At 34.9% G+C, this 21,663-nt stretch overlaps 1 protein-coding gene across 1 annotated transcript in view; it reads right to left on the bottom strand.

Moving 5' to 3' along the window:
• LOC138700373 (endothelin-converting enzyme homolog) overlaps window positions 1-21,663 on the bottom strand; it is a 122,182-nt gene that overhangs the window by 58,631 nt on the left and 41,888 nt on the right. The window contains exons 2-3 of the mRNA XM_069826959.1: window positions 16,486-16,567; window positions 11,120-11,229 (exon numbers count right to left, since the gene is read on the bottom strand). Coding sequence (XP_069683060.1) covers window positions 11,120-11,229; window positions 16,486-16,556 — 181 coding nt within the window. The 5' untranslated portion in view covers window positions 16,557-16,567. The remainder of the gene's footprint in view (window positions 1-11,119; window positions 11,230-16,485; window positions 16,568-21,663) is intronic.

Here is a 21,663-nt window from a genome sequence, read left to right as displayed (position 1 = left end):
TATTATTATTATTAATCAGACGAACTCAATAATGAATTGTTTAAGTATATTCCTGAAAATTTTATAAATAAATTCCTGGTTTTCAAAATATTTGTTGTATATATATCCACATTGCAGAAGAATACAAGACATCAATGCTAATACTCATATACAAAAGAGATGACCAGACAGATTGCACTAATTCCATACGTATAGGCCTATTCAACACTGGCTGTAAAATACAGGATATCCCATTTATTTTGTGCACTTATTATAACTTTTTTCTTTGGATAGGTATTGGAATTTTGGTTTTTGACCGTTATGTGAGAACGACGGGCTAACATGAGTGTGGAGATTTGGTGCATGTAACTATATTATGGTACACGTGACGTCATCAATTTTTCATACTTTAATCATGTCACATTGATTACATACATTAAGACGAGTTCAAAAATGTATCACTATGTCACTTTCCTAATCAATAACAACAAAAAAGAAACAAAAACGTACTTCCAATGTGATAATGTTATGCTTTGAGAGTCACAGAAGTTGTTCCAAATGGTGACCATTCACATTAATGCAGATTCGAAGGCGTTCCCCGAAAGACCGTATGACTGCCCGGCATGTTGCTGGCTGAATGGACACACAAGCCTGTCGAATGCGTTGCTGCACGTCGTCTGGTGTTATCAGAAAGTTTTGGTATACACTGTTCTTTACAGTTCCTCACAGGAAGAAGTCGAGTGGCGACAGGTCCGGAGAACGTGTAGGCCACTGTACGTGGATTGTGGTGTCGAGAGTTCTGGTTTGTTTACATGTTAAAACAGCAAACACACAACATATGAGGTGTACGGACGTCAGTCGTCTTTCGTTTTGTGTAAGTTAATGCACAAGAAGAATGGGGCACCACAACAAACGACACATTCTGATGGCATTCATTTTGCATTTTGAATTGTTATTGATTGGGAAGATGACACTGTGATACACTTTTGAATTCGTGTTAATGTGTGTAATCAATGTAACATGATTAAAGTATATAGTGCTATTTGAAAAATTGATGACGTCACGTATATCTTGTACCATAATGTAGTTACATGCACCAAATCTCTATGCTCATGTTAGCCCCTCGTTCTAACATACCTCTCAAAAACAAAAATTCCAATACTTATCCAAACAAAAAAGTTATAATAGGTGCACAAGATAAATGGGACACCCTGTATATGCCAAAATAATAGCTGAAAAGATGATCAATCTTATTTTCAGAAGACCAAAATGAATAGCGAAAGAGAAGATTATGTTCAGATGGTGTATTTTCAATCTCTCAAGTTATACAACTCTAAGGCAAATGTCAGGTGATCACATGGCGATTTCTCGACCTCATCTCGCCAAATATCTCCCATCACCAATTTCATTCACGCTATATAATCCGACATGTAATACAGCGTGGTTAAATAAAGTACGAATCGTATCTGCCGTGGTCAAAATTCTGATCAACTGCTTTTCGTCGTTCATCGGCGTGGCATGCAGTAACGTATCTAATTGACTCTAAAGGAAAAAGCTCAGGCTGGTGAGATCTGCAGATGTTTATGACCAAACAGGCCCACCAAGGCCAATGCAGTTACGTGGAAAAATGTGCAGAAACTCACAAAACGTGTTAATTGCGCTGGGAGGTCAAATTGAAACCACATACGTTGATTCAGAAGCAAGGCAATCTCCTAACAACGACACGACTTAGAACTCATGTTGTGTGGTATAATCATATTCTTGTGCCACCTGCTATCGTCCCTTAAAATTTTTCGCAAACTTATGAATCATTCTTTATATATGATTAAATTATTATTATAATACCAAAACAATCGTGGACATTTTATACACTTGTACAAATTAAAAAAACTAATTAATAGTGTCATTGCAAAACACTGTAGTCACAGACAGTACACATAAATCAAAGTATTTCAAATTACAGTCCGTTTTATGATCATTTGGAAGTTGTAGTAACATTAACAAAATGTTGAACTATTTGTATTTTATTTTCACAGGATTGATATTTAAATTTCTTTTTGCGTTCAGTACTACCAGTATCATACTGCTACAATACTACTATCATTACCACTACCATACTGCTACAATACTACTATCATTACCACTACCATACTGCTACAATACTACTATCATTACCACTACCATACTGCTACAATACTACTATCATTACTACTACCATATTGCTACAATACTACTATCATTACCACTACCATACTGCTACAATACTACTACCATTATCAATACCATACTGCTATAATACTACTATCATTATCACTACCATACTGCTACAATACCACTATCATTACCACTACCATACTGCTAAAATACTACTATATTATTAATACTGCTACAATACTACTATCATTACCACTACCATACTGCTACAATACTACTATCATTACCACTACCATACTGCTACAATACTACTATCATTACCACTACCATACTGCTACAATACTACTATCATTACTACTACCATATTGCTACAATACTACTATCATTACCACTACCATACTGCTACAATACTACTACCATTATCAATACCATACTGCTATAATACTACTATCATTATCACTACCATACTGCTACAATACTACTATATTATTAATACTGCTACAATACTACTATCATTATCACTACCATACTGCTACAATACTACTATCATTATCACTACCATACTGCTAAAATACTACTATATTATTAATACTGCTACAATACTACTATCATTATCACTACCATACTGCTACAATACTACTATCATTATCACTACCATACTGATACAATACTACTATCATTATCACTACCATACTGCTACAATACTACTATCATTATCACTACCATACTGCTAAAATACTACTATATTATTAATACTGCTACAATACTACTATCATCACTACCATACTGCTACAATACTACTATATTATTAATACTGCTACAATACTACTATCATTATCACTACCATACTGCTACAATACTACTATATTATTAATACTGCTACAATACTACTATCATTATCACTACCATACTGCTACAATACTACTATCATTATCACTACGATACTGCTAAAATACTACTATATTATTAATACTGCTACAATACTATTATCATCACTACCATACTGCTACAATACTACTACATTATTAATAATGCTACAATACTACTATCATTATCACTACCATACTGCTACAATACTACTATATTATTAATACTTCTACGTTACTACTATCATTATCACTACCATACTGCTACAATACTACTATATTATTAATACTGCTACAATACTACTATCATCACTACCATACTGCTACAATACTACTATATTATTAATACTGCTACAGTACTACTATCATTATCACTACCATACTGCTACAATACTACCATCATTACCACTACCTTACTGCTACAATACTACTATCATTATCACTACCATACTGCTACAATACTACTATATTATTAATACTGCTACAATACTACTATCATTATCACTACCATACTGCTACAATACTACCATCATTACCACTACCATACTGCTACAATACTACTATCATTATCACTACCATACTGCTACAATACTACTATCATTATCACTACCATACTGCTACAATACTACTATCATTATCACTACCATACTGCTACAATACTACTATTATTACCACTACCATACTGCTACAATACTACTATCATTATCACCACCATACTGCTACAATATTACTATCATTATCACTACCATACTGCTACAATACTACTATCATTATCACTACCATACTGCTACAAAACTACTATCATTGTCACTACCATACTGCTACAATACTACTATCATTATCACTACCATACTGCTACAATACTACTATCATTATCACTACCATACTGCTACAATACTACTATCATTATCACTACCATACTGCTACAATACTACTATCATTATCACTAACATACTGCTACAATACTACTATCATTATCACTACCATACTGCTACAATACTACTATCATTACCACTACCATACTGCTACAATACTACCATCATTATCACTACCATACTGCTACAATACTACCATCATTACCACTACCATACTGCTACAATACTACCATCATTATCACTACCATACTGCTACAATACTACTATCATTATCACTACCATACTGCTACAATACTACTATCATTACCACTACCATACTGCTACAATACTGCTATGTTATTAATACTGCTACAATACTACTATCATTATCACTACCATACTGCTACAATACTACTATCATTATCACTACCATACTGCTACAATACTACTATCATTATCACTACCATACTGCTACAATACTACTATCATTATCACTACCATACTGCTACAATACTACTATCATTATCACTACCATACTGCTACAATACTACTATCATTATCACTACCATACTGCTACAATACTACTATCATTATCACTACCATACTGCTACAATACTACTATCATTACCACTACCATACTGCTACAATACTACTATGTTATTAATACTGCTACAATACTACTATCATTATCACTACCATACTGCTACAATACTACTATGTTATTAATACTGCTACAATACTACTATCATTATCACTACCATACTGCTATAATACTACTATCATTATCACTACCATACTGCTACAATACTACTATCATTATCACTACCATACTGCTACAATACTACTATCATTATCACTACCATACTGCTACAATACTACTATCATTATCACTACCATACTGCTACAATACTACTATCATTATCACTACCATACTGCTACAATACTACTATCATTATCACTACCATACTGCTACAATACTACTATCATTATCACTACCATACTGCTACAATACTACTATCATTACCACTACCATACTGCTAGAATACTACTATCATTATCACTACCATACTGCTACGATACTACTATCATTATCACTACCATACTGCTACAATACTACTATCATTATCACTACCATACTGCTACAATACTACTATCATTATCACTACCATACTGCTACAATACTACTATCATTATCACTACCATACTGCTACAATACTACTATCATTATCACTACCATACTGCTACAATACTACTATCATTATCACTACCATACTGCTACAATACTACTATCATTACCACTACCATACTTCTACAATACTACTATGTTATTAATACTGCTACAATACTACTATCATTATCACTACCATACTGCTACAATACTACTATGTTATGAATACTGCTACAATACTACTATCATTATCACTACCATACTGCTACAATACTACTATGTTATTAATACTGCTACAATACTACTATCATTATCACTACCATACTGCTACAATACTACTATGTTATTAATACTGCTACAATACTACTATCATTATCACTACCATACTGCTACAATACTACTATGTTATTAATACTGCTACAATACTACTATCCTTATCACGACCATACTGCTACAATACTACTATATTATTAATACTGCTACAATACTACTATCCTTATCACGACCATACTGCTACAATACTACTATATTATTAATACTGCTACAATACTACTATATTATTAATACTGCTACAATACTCAAGGTGCGAATTAAAGGGGGGATGGGGAGATTACCCTCCGTTGGAAAGTTATTCCCCTCTAATACATTTATATTTACATCTCTGGCAGGGATAAGTTCTATCCATCCTCACAGAATATAAGTGTTTTAATACGAGTATACTTTATGAAATACAGTATAAAGTAAGCAAATAAATAATATTGATATATTACCATCACCAGCAAGCTGACAACAATCAATAACTTAGGAATTACACATCTTACCTTAAGTCTGCTCATGGATTTAATTATTATTATAATCAAGATGCAAGACAAGCAACTCAGTGCGACCAAGCGTTGAGCCGTATCGAATGAGGATAACAATTTTACGTATGGTATTCTATATCTAGGATTCTATCCCCCCTCATTTGAAATCTTAATTCACACCCTGACGAAACTACTATATTACTACTACTACTACATTACTACATAATTTTACTGCAATACTACTACAGCGTTTCTATTAATATTTCTGCTACAGAGCTGCTTTGTCCAGTTCAAACCTCACAGGATGTAGTAGATATCGGACTCTAGATCTTTATTGGGAATCCACCAGCTGTATGCGTCACTCTAAGAATTGAATGCGGCGGACTAAACATTACCTGGTAACGCCCACATGGGCACCGCTTGTTGAAGATTGATAAATACACTTGATATGAAATTCCCTTTGCAACATAGTATCACGCGTTGCGGAAAATCAATGGAGGATTCACCTGGAACTCCAGCTAAGTCGTCTGCTTTCTCAACTCTTCACTTTGTGGGAAAGAATACCGAATGCTAATATTACACAGTTCAGAAATACAGGGACATCATTTTATTTTTACTAACATTATTAATATTAACCTGGCTATATCTTTGGATTAACGGTTGAGAACCGGAAACACCGCTTGCTCCCCCTTCCAAGACTGGAGTTCGATGATACTGGCGTAATACATTTTTTAATGCTCTAGTGATATTTAACTTATTTTATATTTTTGTTTTCATATTTTCCGATAATGATATATCTCTAATGTGATAAGTTGAGCTATATATAATCATAATTTTCCTTACTGTGTGTACTTAAAAACATTGTATTCATTGTATGCTTTGTACTGCACTATTGTATTACTACTATTAGTATTATTATTACTATCACGCCTATTGTTATTATTATTATTATTATTATTATTACTACTACTATTATTATTACTACTATTCTTATTTTTTATCATTATTATTATTATTATTATTATTATTATTATTAATTGTCTAATTTTTTTATACTTTATATGCCTCATTTATTTTGACCTGCTGTTCACATTTTATTATCCTTTTTTCTTTCTTTCTGTATGTTATATATTATATCTGATTTCTTCTTACTTGTTGTTTACATTTTATTATTATTATCTTATTCAGTTTTGTGTGTAAAATTGTAGTATACTTTGTAAATTTGTACTGTTTTTTTTTGTAACGCAGTTTTTACTCCTGGTTGAGTGTTAGAGAAGGCCGTTTGAACTTTACTCTGACAGGTTAAATAAATTATTATTATTATTATTATTATTATTATTATTATTATTATTATTATATACAAATCACTTTACTAAAAATAGGAGGGAAGAAAAGTAGTTCATCCATTTATGTAAACTAGGAAATATCGCAATTTTGAGTTTGATAATTTTCATTAGGTTTTTGTTGAATCAAAATATAGTACTGTATTAACAATGAGTGTTTTTACTCACGAATTGAGCTATCCATTCGGACGTATTCATTATGCGGTGTATATTATACTGTCTACAGCACATTAGCGTACAATACAGAGAATGAAGTTAAATTCAAAATAATCATAATATGGATATTTAAACACGTTTTTGAAAATGGTGGCCGTTCATTTCGATACAGGCTTCAGTTCTTTTGTGCATATTATCGCACTATAGACTATTGTACCTAATTCCAATTACCAGTTTAGTCCTTCGTACTAGTAACTCATGTTGAAATAATTCTGTACCTACTCTATAAAAGAGTACCTTACGTACTGTAAATTCAATCTTCACTCCTGCCCGATCCGAAAAGATAAAATTATTCAGAAATGCTATCTACTGTCCGTTCAAATGGTTATGTCGCAGGGTCGTAGAAAGGGGGGAAATCACGTGACCGTTAATTACTTAACGAGGCTCTTTTATTTAAGTTATTTTAAACAGTTGTATAATATTACGTAGACGTCCAATTCCTAACAGAAATTAATGTTTTCAGAAAAGAGCTAAGACAGCCCAGCCACTAGCCTTTACAGAGAGGCGAACAGAAGCAGCTGGGGGAAATCGGGATGCGACGTAGGCAAATGTACGACAGTACCTGTGCGAAAATATGATTCAATATTGAAAGCTCTTTCGTCACTGGAAAACGCGAACATATTTCTGGAATGTACTATACTCACTAACTCAGTACTGCATATGCGGTCTCGGTTCTGTGTGGAGGACGGTTGGAAGTTTACTAGTAGGGGATGGGAGTGAAGTACATTAATAAACTCAGGTACAATAAAAACTGAAGTAAAAATAAAATGATGTCCCTGTAGTTTCCAACAACTGTTATTTGTGTTCACAAAAAGGTAATACAATTGTAAATTTAAATGAAGACAAAGAAAACCATTGCTAATTGGTCACAAAGTTGAAATAATAATAATAATAATAATAATAATAATAATAATAATAATAATAATAATAATAATAATAATAATAATATACAGTATTTGGTTTTCTATAATGGGGCTATTTGACAGTGAATCATTTGCCTATGCGTAATGATCTAGGAGTGACGCGTCGAAGTAGTAATTATTTTTGTCACCACATTTGCTTTCCCCTCGACGCCTCGTGAAGGCGAACTACTAATTACAGCACGATGATTATTAGAGTAAAGGTAAAATACCGTTAGGGGAATCAGGAGTACTTCGCGAAAACCTTCAATCAAGCACATTCTTCGATCACCATGAATTGCACTTGGACTCGCTGGAATTCGAACCCAGGTTATCAGCTAGAAAAACCAACGATGTAGCCGTTTGTCTAGCGATGCGCCTAATAACACCATAAGAATAAAGTTTTCTACATCGCATTGCTTTGAAAATTTTGTATTTTTTTTTTCTTTTGCTTCAAATAACTTTTGCTAAAGTCTTTTCCTGGGTTCTTTTTAGAACTACAAAAACTCACCGCGATATGTCATACTTACATTATTCTCAAACAATTAGAAAAAACACAATAGCTTGTACTTCACTACGCACGAATGATTAGTCTCTTCAATGATATAAAAGGTAGAAAAAAAACTGTAGTTTTACACTACAGTACGCACGAATGAGTAATCCCTTCAGTTTTCTCAGTCAGAAATATCATTGGCAATAGCTTACAACATTACGCACGAATAAGTAATACCTTCACTAACCCATAACTAGAGAGCGGAATTTTAGGCCCTAAAAATATACATTTTAGGCGCCTAAAATAGGCTCTTAAACTCCTTTATTTAGGCTCTATAAAATAAAAACTAGGTTTTTTTTGTCAAATATATAACTAATATAAAATTCAACATTTATTTAATGCAAAATTCTAGGATTAAAAGAAACTTCCACACATTTTACAAGAGTACACATTCATACACAAAATGAAGACATTCTGTTTTAAGTTATTGTTTTTCATTCACCAATCACATTTCCATAGTTTGCTTCACAGTAGATGATCAGCACCTATTGTGGCTATTGTGTCGCTCACTGCTGTACTTGCAAATGGTGAGAAAAAAGGAAGGGGTTGTTATCTTCCTTGGAATATGAGAGAATGCTTATTCGAGTTTGTGTTAAATTGCTAACAGACAGAGGAAGATATAATAATAATAATAATAATAATAATAATAATAGTAATAATTTGTCCCGCAGGAGTTCTTTCACATGCCAGTAAATCTACTGACATGAGCCTGTCGCATTTAAGCACACTTAAATGCCATTGACCTGTGCCGGGATCGAACCCGCAACCTCAAGAACAGAAGGCCAGCGCTATACAGACTACGCTACCCAGGCCGACTGAAAGTTTTAATTTTAACGTTTAAGGATTGTAAGAATAAGAAGGGGTATTTCTCTATTGTGTCGTTCACTGTTAAGAGGGAGTTGTTGTTATCCGTCTTGGAATGTAAACAGTATAGGATGTTAAGAAAAACAGTGAAAAGTTACGAAAAAGATGCAAGAATTAAAAAAAAAACTTAAAAATAGGCACTAATGTGGAAATAGGCATCTTTAGGCACTATAAAACCCTTTTATTTATAGGTATATTTCCATGAAAAATGTAAATGTTAAATCTCAAGCCTGTATGTACCAAGGGAAGAAATAAGTTTTTGCCTAAATTCCGCTCTCTACTCATAACAAACCGAGGTGAACTGCACGCATGCAACAGCCGACAAACGCCCTTGAACTTAGTACGTCACAAAGCGTCATATACGGAGGGCTCTGCATAATAGGCTACGTGTACAAAGTTTTGTGTGAAATTTATACACATATAGGGGAATATGGGGCAGGACGGGGTGTAGCCTCTATCTTCCCACCAAGTAGTGCAATCTACCGAATTTTTTTTAGAACTTCGTCAACTCATGTAAATATATCACACAACACTTACTACCATTCCTTGCATCTGTTGTATGTTATTCGGTTGCTGCATCATATTGTATCATTCATTTGCAACTTTAAAGTGTTTTCTTGTCACACGTAAGTAGAAATGAGATTTATTTAGATAATCTATTTTAATGTCATGTTATAGAGTGCTTACCTGGCTTTTAATTCCGAAACTTTCTTAAATTTCGCGCGTTATTTTTCCTGCCAATACCTCATAACATAGAAATTGTGGCTGTGGGGCAAAACGGGGCAGTACGTCCTGCCCCACGTCATATTTAATAAAATTTCACCTCCTGTAATGGGTTGTTCGTTCTGTTGTTTGTCAGAAGAAGGTTGGATTAGGTGCGTATCATGTCTGAAATGGGCTCACAGTTGTTGCGCAGGAGTAGACAGTGAAGACGAGGATGCCACGCACATTTGCGTATTTTGCGAATTACTTTTTCTCAAGTAAACTTGTAAAATGTTGTACTATTCACACTTTCAGTATATAATTTTTGTCACTTTTGCCATTTAATTATTTAAAAAAATAGATACCCCATTTTGCCCCATACGTGGGGCAGAACGGGGCAAAATACACATTTCGAAAAAAATAATTTATTTTAAGGTTATAATGATCGGATTTCACTCGAAGTGCATATTTTTTTACTTGTTTACAGTGTAATAAAAGCATATATGTCATAAAACCAATACATTTACATTATTTGATGCCAAATAAAAACATTCAAACATTAATTACCCCGTCCTGCCCCATGTTCCCCTACTTACATGTTATTATGGAACTCTCAGATATACAACTGGATGGACTATTCATTCACAAAATATTCCCGTTGCAATGGAAAGGAATTCGAACAATTGGACCCTGCTGAAAGTTGCGATATGCCACGTACCTTCTTTATCTCTCTGTATAACAAATATCAGGAAGAAGATGAAGAGTAACACAGAGAGAACGGCCACCAGGATCAGCAAACGCACTTCCAGCGGTGTTCTCTTCTTCAAGCTGTGCACAAACAAAAGACATCACCTTCTGAAATCTAGACGCCTTACGAAGTTTATTTCTCATGTTATTCTGAGTAAAAACTTCATATAAACGCAGATTAGAGACTCCTAATAGTCACGAGATTATTCCACGATTTGACCGCGATTATTCGCGATTCGTCTGGCATTTTTAAGAACACCAGAATATCAGTGATATGTTAATGTAACCTTTGTAGTCAGGTAAATTACAAGTTTCAACATCTCTGACGTTTACGCGACCTGACATGCAAGAGCGACCCTAGCGGTAAAACGACGCATCTGCCGGATTATTGTTACATACGAAAAACGGTCCAATTTACCTCCTCCGCCATCCCCAGTCCGTTGTAAACGAATTAATTTAACATTCTGTATTTTTTTATACTTCGTGTAATAAGCAAATAGAAGGAATATACTATTATTTAATGTTCCGCAAAGTCAAATATGCCAACAATTCTTTTCTCGGACTAAAATAATTTTAAAAAACTTACCTTGCAAATTCAAGAAAAAGATATTCAATTATTTGTACTGATTGTGTTTTCGTACCGCTGTGGATTAACGGTTAACTCGTCTGACCGTGAAACGAGCGTGCTCGGGTTCAAATCCTGGTTGGGACAAGTCACTTGGTTGAGTTTTTTTCCGGAGTTTTCCCTCAACCAATTGAAACAGAATTGTTGGGTAAATTTCGGTGTTGGACCTCGGACTCATTTCGCCATCATTAATTCACATAACATAATCCATACGATAGGCCGGGTTAAGTTCACGGTGCGGCGTGCTGTACTTGTACAAGAGCGCTGCCGTTCGGCTACCCAGTCATTCACAGAATAGGAAAGCACGATAAGCCTAAGGCTGCAGTGTAAGCCTTCGGGATCCCTTCTCCGTACAATAGAAAAAAAGGGTTGATGTTAGTATTTTTTTTATTTTACAAATACTGGAAATGACTACTTGTTGTCTTGTGCAAGAAATACGTTTAACGAGAATTGCCATAAGTCTAAAACTTTCTTTAGTTTCCGACTATTGTAACGTGGGATCAGCATACGAAAGGAAAGTAATCGTGATGACAATATAACAAGAAATAAATGAAGAAAAGTTTACACGAATGTACGTACACTCCGTTTCTGAAATCTGTAGAGTATAGGAGACGAAACAAGTCCTTTGCGCAAGTGGTGATTGGAGGGGGCCAGTTCAATGACAGCTCTGGACTGTATGGAGCGGGCGATGCACAGAGGGGATCATTTCTAATTATTGAACTCAACTGCAGTTAACCCTTAAATTGACAAAGTATCCTATAGGATACAACAGGTTAATAGTAGAACAATGGAAAAAAAATTGTAGGAAAATTAAAATTTCACAATGCTATAATATTGTACAACACATAAAAATATGAACATTGCGATAGCTGTTTTCTTTACGGTCCGACAAGGTTTAATGAACTAGTGAGAGAAATGAAGCTTTGCCAAGTTAAGGGTTAAGATGCCGCCACACTAGAGTTGAACAAAACTAAGTGCCGCTCTCGCTCGCTGTGTTCGTTGCATTTGTCTTTCGAGTCTCGTCTCGTCATTCTCGTGCGCTTCGAGTCTCGCTCATCATTCTCGAAATAGCATTTGGTCGGCGTGGAAAGATTTCGTAACTTTGAATAACATACATCATTGAAATAAATCTATACTAATAATAAATCTGTAGCCGAAATTTTTCTGGTAATTTTCGATTTTCCAAAAATAATTGGTCCTAACATAATATATAATTAACCACCCTGAAACCGAAAATCGCTTTTTTTGAAAATTTTGTTTGTATGTCTGTCTGTCTATATGTTTGTTACCTTTTCACGCGATAATGGCTGAACCGATTTCGATGAAAATTGGAATATAAATTAAGTTCGTTGTAACTTAGATTTTAGGCTATATGGCATTCAAAATACATTATTTAAAAGGGGGGGGGGTTATAAGGGGGGCCTGAATTAAATCAAAATATCTCGCTTATTATTGATTTTTGTGAAAAATGTTACATAACAAAAGTTTCTTTAAAAATAATTTTCGATACGTTTTATACCATGAAAAATTTTGATAGGACTGATATTTAATGAGATAAATGAGTTTTAAAATTAAAATAACTGCCATCTAAGGCCGTGTAATGAATTAAAAAACAAATGACTTCGTCTATAAGGGGACTTGGACAGCAACAATGGAAAGCTATGAAACATAGCTTACAGAGAATGTTTCTGTGTTTGTATGAAGTAATATCGGAAGATAAATTAACCGATTTGTATAATTAATTATTATTTCACCATTGGAAAGTGTAGTTTCTCTAGATTGATATAATGCTATAATGTTATTACAGTAACTTCTGATATAACATAATATAATATAATATAATATAATATAATATAATATAATATAATATAATATAATATAATATAATATAATATATAAGTTATTTGAAGGGTTCAGAACCATAGTGGGTCAAGCGCCATTTACTGAATACGTAGAAAACAAGGGTTAAAATTAAGTTATTACCATAATTCAATGGAAACCTATAACAAGTAAAATAAAATATACACATTAAATCTAAATGATGTCAATCTTCATTAAACTATGGTTGCATGTAATAAAAATTAAGAAACATGTTAAAGGAATTGTCATTGCACCAAATGAGTGTCTCTCGACCAAAATGATCGCATTTTAATTACTTGGATGCGATTTAAATTAAGTAACATATTAAACGATGTATCCTTCTATCAAACACGAATATTCCCTGGATCAAACGTCCTATTTTAATTATGTAATTACTTTATATTTATTTCTAACGGGTGCAGCGGAGCGCACGGCTACGGCTAGTAACATTATAAATGTTTAAATGAGACAAAAAGACAAAACAGAACAGTATCTTAGTTACCAAAATGTTCTGGTTCTATTATATGATATTACCTGTAGTTATATAAATAAAAAAAAAAGTTCTCAAATAAATTTGCATTTCTAAGAAACATAAAACGTAACATGATGAAAGATGAGTGGAACGAAGAAAAATTCTCTCCGGCACCGGAGTTCGAACCCGAGTTTTCAGCTCTACGTGCTGATGCTCTATCCATTAAGCCACACCGGATTCCCATCCCGATGTCGGATCGAATCCTCTCAGTTTAAGTTCCACCTCTCATCTTTCATCATATGATGACGCAGAATATCTGTACTGAAATATCATATGTACTTCGGTACATCATAATAATATACGATATGCAGAAAAATAATCGCTTAGTGATTTAAGGCGGCGCTTACTCCGTCGGATCCCGGCCACTTAGTCACTCATAACGAGTGCACCTCTGCACATGTGTGGACATTGTGCCACTGTCATACATCTATGAATCCGGCGACGCTGATATAACCTCTGCAGTTGCGAGCGTCGTTAAATAAAACATAACATTTACATCTATGACGCAGTGCATGAGGGTAGGCCACTAGAGGGAACCCAAGAGGCGGAACTTAAACTGGGAGGATTCGATCCGATACCGGGATGGGAATCCGATGTCGCTTAGTGGATAGAGCGTCAGCACGTAGACCTGAAAACCCGGGTTCGAATTCCGATGTCGGAGAGAATTTTTCTCCGTTCCACTCATCTTTCATCATATTATGACATAGAATATCTGCACGGAAATATCATATGTACTTCGGTACATCATCTATATATATAATTTGAACTGGTAATGGAAATTACGGGAAAACGGCTGGACGGATTTTAATAAATGACCCCTCATTTTGAAGCTTGGAACTCAAAGTTTTTCGGAAAAATAGTAGTTTTCAGTGAAATGTCAATTTTTAAACATAATTTTCCTATTTTCCAAAATACATCTGTCGTCAGTTTTGAGAACTAGCTAATAGCATTCACGGCCGACTTGATATACCCTTCGCTTTTTTTTGTAAAGGAGAAGCGAAGCGAACATCAAGTCGGCCGTGTTGCATTACAGAATAAAACAAAACACATACTACAGTAAACAATATTACCCGAAGACCATGATCTGCAAAAATGCTGACATAGGCCTATTTAGAGCTCAAATTAAATTGGTTATTAAAAATTTAACTTACTAAAAATAATTTACAGGTTCGATTCAGTGGTGCGTAATTTTCTAGGTACAGCCGTGTATTGGATATTAAAAACTACAAAACTTGAGGTGGTTTGATGACATTATTACCATTAGAAATGAAATATTATTGTAATTAATGCCATGATGTGACTATTTTTCATTAATTATACATATTAATGTATATTGATGATATGAAAGTGAAACTTTTGGGGTTACATAAGTAGATGTAGAGAACAACTTAAATCAGATTTTGATTTCTATATTTTACTGAGTGGCGGCTATATAGTATATATAGTATATGTTACTGAAAGCTATAAAAATTACCTAAGATAATAATATTATTAAAAATCAAAATATTTTTATAATTATTAATCAAGCGGGGTTGGGTCTTTTTCATATATTTCATGGCGGTGTGGTGTAGATATTTATATGCGTAGTTCTCTTCAGTATTGGCTCGAGAGAGAGTATCTTTCATTGTTATGGAAGCAAATAACTTTCCGAATGTTTGGTATTCTTCATTGAAAATAAATCTGAAAAATGTTTATTTGAACATCTAATGAACTTAGTTTGCAGCATTTGTTGCACAAGCCACTAGTAATAATATAAAACATAACGTTCATATCTTTTTACTTGAGATTGCACACTTGATCTCAAATATACGAAAATAAAATTCCTAGCCTTTTAATAAGGCCCTAGTAATTAAATAAAGATTGGGGAACGGATTATTATACACTGAAATGTAGAGACGACGTTTCAAATAGGCTACTTGATTGTTTATACATATATAACAGTTGCCAAAGTAGATAAAAGTTCAGTCTGGCATAAACATCTGTGTTGATTCAAGGCTGCTTGACGTTCGGGACTTCGGGAGTGATCAATCTCGACGTCTCGAAACACTCACAAGCAGCCTTTACGTCAACGAAGCGACGCGTTACATTATTGTCGTGCGGGTTTTCTGCTTTGCAGGCGCTGCTAGTCTTGCTTTCTCGATTGTTGTTCATCTCTACCCCACGCGTATTTTGCCCCTTAGCGGCTACGAGTTGATGCAGTCCACAACACATTCCAGCACTGATAGGCTCCACCTAAATGCACTGACTTACTTTACAGATTCCAGAAAAGGAGTTTACATATTTAGTTATTACGAGATAAGACAATAACCTAATTTCTCACCTCGCCTTCCTGGCTGACACCGGTACCAGGTATTGTTGGCTACCAACAAACGAAATATTTGCTTCACTCATCCTTTGGCCACCTGAAAAAACCAGAAATGCAGTGATTTTTACAAAACAATAGTTTATAAATGACAAAAAAATTACTTTTACGTACTGAGACCTGAAGAATCCAAAAATGGGGAAATAATACATGGTGGTATTAAAAAAAAACAGACTCACTGACACACCCTTTATAAATGAAAAGTATAGTACTTGAAAACATGTTAGAAATATTCCTTCTTTGATAGTTATATACAATAGAAGTAATTTAATATAGTTATGTGAACACTTTTTATATCTTTGATATCTTGCAGCTTTTGTATAAAAAGTTTCTTCATAAAACTGGAAATAAAGTTGGAAGCATTGTTATATTCTGTTTACTCGTCTCATACTAATAGAATAGTTGTAACATACGATAAAGCAATGTGTTATTTTAATGTAATTTGTTGTGCAGGTTGAAATAGTGAGAAAGTTTTCAAGAATCTACTGGAATAATTCGTTAATGGAGAAGCCAACGCACAATCACTGTATCTACTAGCTGAAAATGCAGTCCGATCAATTTATCGCATTTCAAACACTTATGCGATTATAGAGAACAATATCCCTTTTTCAAATGCCAGGTAAAGCCAGCAAGGAATTGTATGAGTTATTACTAGGGACCGTATTCTATCCCAGGGCGTACGGCGATAAGGTTAATTGTTCATAGACTATATTGGCGTGACGTCATCTTGTTCTTGTGTCAAGTACAGGATGCGTCAGAAAGAACGGATGGATTTCACATGGCAAGAAAATTGTAAAGATTCATCAAATCAAAAATTTATTGTTATCAACATATTCACCAATACATGCAGTTTATTTATGGAAAACAACATTATCCATATGATGTCCTTGGCTTTCAATACTGGCATCGAGGCGTTTTCTGATGTTCGCCATCACTTTCACAGTCATAGCTGGTGCAATTGCCAAGATTTCTCCACGAATCGCTGTCTTCAGTTCGTCCAGTGTATGTGATCGATGTTTACAAACTTACGCCTTCAAATGGTCCCAAAGAAAGAAGTCGCAGGGCGCGAGATCTTACCGTAGCCTCGGACAATCTCAGTGCAATAGAATTTCGTCCAGGTGATTTCTTCTTTAATGTTGAACCTGTGATACGAAATGAAGCCACCCACCGCAAAATTGTATTCCGAGTTGGAATCCTAGCGTGACATCCGATGTCGAAATGAGTCCTGAGTGGCGATCACAGACTCTTCATTTTTCAAAAATGTCTCTGCGATGAAAGCACGTTGTACACCAGACCAACACCATGTTCTCAACTGAAAGTGCATTCTATGGCTGACCCAACAGTCGTGGTCCCCCTCACTATATCTCTCTCCTCGTTGCGTATCGATAGTTTGAAATCCATCCGTTATTTCTGACGCACTCTTTACTATGAGGGAACTTGTTCTGCAGTTGACGTTCTATTAAAGATTCAAAACTTTACCTGCATTCTGTAATGAAGACTGATTCTACGTTGACTTTTCTTACAAATTAAATTATTTGTTCATTTATTGATTTGATTTATTTTTACTGGTAGTGGCATAGTTAAGGCCATAAGGCCTTCTCTTTCACTCAACCAGTATAAAGATACATAATAAATATAAATAACATTAATAGGAAAAACAATGGAATAATAATAATAATAAAGGTATCCCCGTAACTTGCCATGAAGGCACTTGGAGGGGCATGGAGGTAGAGCCCCATGCTTTCCATGACCTCGGCACTAGAATGAGGCGGTGTGGTCGGCACCACGCTCTGACCGCCTTTTACCCCCGGGAAAGACCCGGTACTCAATTTTATAGGAGGCTGAGTGAACCTCGGGGCCGTTCTGAAAGTTTGGCAACGAGAAAAAATCCTGTCACCACCTGGGATCGAACCCCGGACCTTTCAGCCCGTAGCCAGCTGCTCTACCAACTGAGCTATCCGGCCGCCAATAATAATAATAATAATAATAATAATAATAATAATAATAATAATAATAATAATAATAATAAAGGTATCCCCGTAACTTGCCATGAAGGCACTTGGGGGGCATGGAGGTAGAGCCCCATGCTTTCCATGACCTCGGCACTAGAATGAGGCGGTGTGGTCGGCACCACGCTCTGACCGCCTTTTACCTCCGGGAAAGACCCGGTACTCAATTTTATAGGAGGCTGAGTGAACCTCGGGGCCGTTCTGAAAGTTTGGCAACGAGAAAAAATCTTGTCACCACCTGGGATCGAACCCCGGACCTTTCAGTCCGTAGCCAGCTGCTCTACCAACTGAGCTATCCGGCCGCCAATAATAATAATAATAATAATAATAATAATAATAATAATAATAATAATAATAATAATAATAATAAAGATATCCCCGTAACTTGCCATGAAGGCACTTGGGGGGCATGGAGGTAGAGCCCCATGCTTTCCATGACCTCGGCACTAGAATGAGGCGGTGTGGTCGGCACCACGCTCTGACCGCCTTTTACCCCCGGGAAAGACCCGGTACTTAATTTTATAGGAGGCTGAGTGAACCTCGGGGCCGTTCTGAAAGTTTGGCAACGAGAAAAAATCTTGTCACCACCTGGGATCGAACCCCGGACCTTTCAGTCTGTAGCCAGCTGCTCTACCAACTGAGCTATCCGGCCGCCAATAATAATAATAATAATAATAATAATAATAATAATAATAATAATAATAATAATAATAATAATACGGCTTTTAAGGAACCCAGAGGTTTATTGCCGCCCTCACATAAACCCATCATCAGTGTCTATCCTGAGCAATATTAATCCAGTCTCTACCATCATAACCCACCTCCCTCAAAACCATTTTATATTACTTATTTGACTTGATTTAAAATTTTTAATGTATTATCATGCCGCATTAGTTTTGTACATCCCTAGCGGAAGAGAAGACAAATTCATATGATGTATATACAGGGACATCATTTTACTTTTACTTTAATTTTTATTGTACCTCAGTTTTTGAATGTACTTCACTCCCACCCCTTCTACTAATGAAGTTCAACCGTCCTCCACACAGATCCAAGACCGCACATACAGTCACAGTAGCCTTACGGTCTTAGTAAACAGTACGTTCCAAAAATATGTTCGCGTTTTCCAGTGACGAAAGAGCTTTCAATATTGAATCATTTTTGCACAGGTACTGTCATCCATTTGCCTACGTCGTATCTCGGTTTCCCCCACCAGCTTTTATTCGCCAGCTAGTGGCTGGGCTGTCTTAGCTCTTTTCTGAGAACATTAATTTCTGTTAGGAATTGGATGTCTACGTAATATTATACAACTGTTTAAAATAACTTAAATAAAAGAGCCTCGTTAAGTAATTAACTGTCACGTGATTTCCTCCCTTTCTACGACCCTACGAGATAACCACTTGGACGAACAATAGATAGTATGTCTGAGTAATTTTATCTTTTCGGATTGGCAGAATTGAAGATTGTTTACAGTACCTAAGGTACTCTTTTATAGAGTAGGTACAGAATTATTTTAACATGAGTTACTAGTACGAAGGACGAAACTGGTAATTGGAATTAGGTACAATAGTCTATAGTGCGATAATATGCACATTAGTACTGAAGCCTGTATCGAAATGAACGGCCACCATTTTCAAAATGTGTTTAAATATCCATATCATGATTATTTTTCAATTTAACTTTATTCTTTACATTGTGCGTTAACATGCTGTAGACAGTATAATATACACTGCATAATGAATACGTCCGAATGGATAGCTCAATTCGTGAGTAAAAACACTTATTGTTAATACTGTACTGAATTTTGATTAAAAAAAACCTAATGAAAATTATAAAACTCAAAATTTCGATATTTCCTAGTTTACTTAAATGGATGAATTACTTTTCTTCCCTCCTATACCTAGTAAAGTGATTTGTTTGTATTTTTTTTATCATCAAACTCCAGTCGTGGAAGGGGGTAGCAAACGGAATTTCCGGTTGTTAACCGTTTACCCAGAGGTATAGCCAGGTTAATATTAATAATGTTAGTAAAAATAAAATGATGTCCCTGTAGAAAAACACTCACGTTCCCTAAAAAATTGTTCAAGTATTACTATGGAGTTGAGATTTTTGGACAATGAAGATTTACACATTTAAACACATGATAAATTATCTGTATCTTCCTGAAGATGGAACCGGTGAATATTTCAGAAACGTGGTTAAGTATTAAAAGTTACACATTATTAAATTTCTAATATATATGGTAATAACACTTAATGCACAACACAAAACCATACAGTCTACTGTTCCTTTTATAGTTGTGAAACAAATGACGGAAAACACCCCGTATAATGGTCAATCAATTACACTTAAGGTATAGTTGTCCTGACGACGAGAACGGTCCGCGAAACAGCAGTGAATTAATAGGCCTATTATGGTTATCGTTGTCCTAGCAACACAAATGAATAATATCACAACACTACAGTCAACTGTTCAATTTATCCTTATTGCAGAAACATAAGCTACAAAGATTATCGCCATTAGAATAAAATTCTTGATTATTGTTTTGAAGAGTAGGATGCTATACCACGACTGATGATATCTAGATATCGCCAATGAAATTCTCTTTGTTTACGTCTGTCCAAGCTATGAAAATGAAGAATCGTCAAAACTCAAACAATATTTCTAGCAATACAAACGAAGAGTATATTGGAGCTATGTTTATGTGATGTCACTTGTTACCGCACTGGCTAGCAGAGCAAGTCTCATTTCACAGAATACAAATTGGACATTTGCGAAAGGTTTCGATTACTTTGACTATAGCTTACAGGGAAGTTCTTCTCTGCAATCGATGCTACAATAAAGGACTGACCTCTACCGCTACGCCAATGATTACTTTATTGATACTGGTATGTCAAGTTTATACATTTTGCATTACATATCGATCCACTTGGAAGCCCTTGATAATAAAGGATGTAAGATGGAATGAATGATAAAAAAAACTAAGGAAATTTATGAAACAAATATCATCGCTATGATCTATGACGGGACTTGGGACTATTAATTTAAAAGCACTAGGTTCGATGATTACACTCGAGAGAGTTAATATTTATTTCCCTTCCACCACCTTACATTACTGTTTCTTTTC

The sequence above is a fragment of the Periplaneta americana genome, chromosome 5 (assembly GCF_040183065.1).
Source record: "Periplaneta americana isolate PAMFEO1 chromosome 5, P.americana_PAMFEO1_priV1, whole genome shotgun sequence".
NCBI classification, from domain to species: domain Eukaryota; kingdom Metazoa; phylum Arthropoda; class Insecta; order Blattodea; family Blattidae; genus Periplaneta; species Periplaneta americana.
The sequence above is the reverse complement of the archived record's forward strand: the minus strand, read 5'-3'. Positions and strand labels throughout refer to the sequence as shown.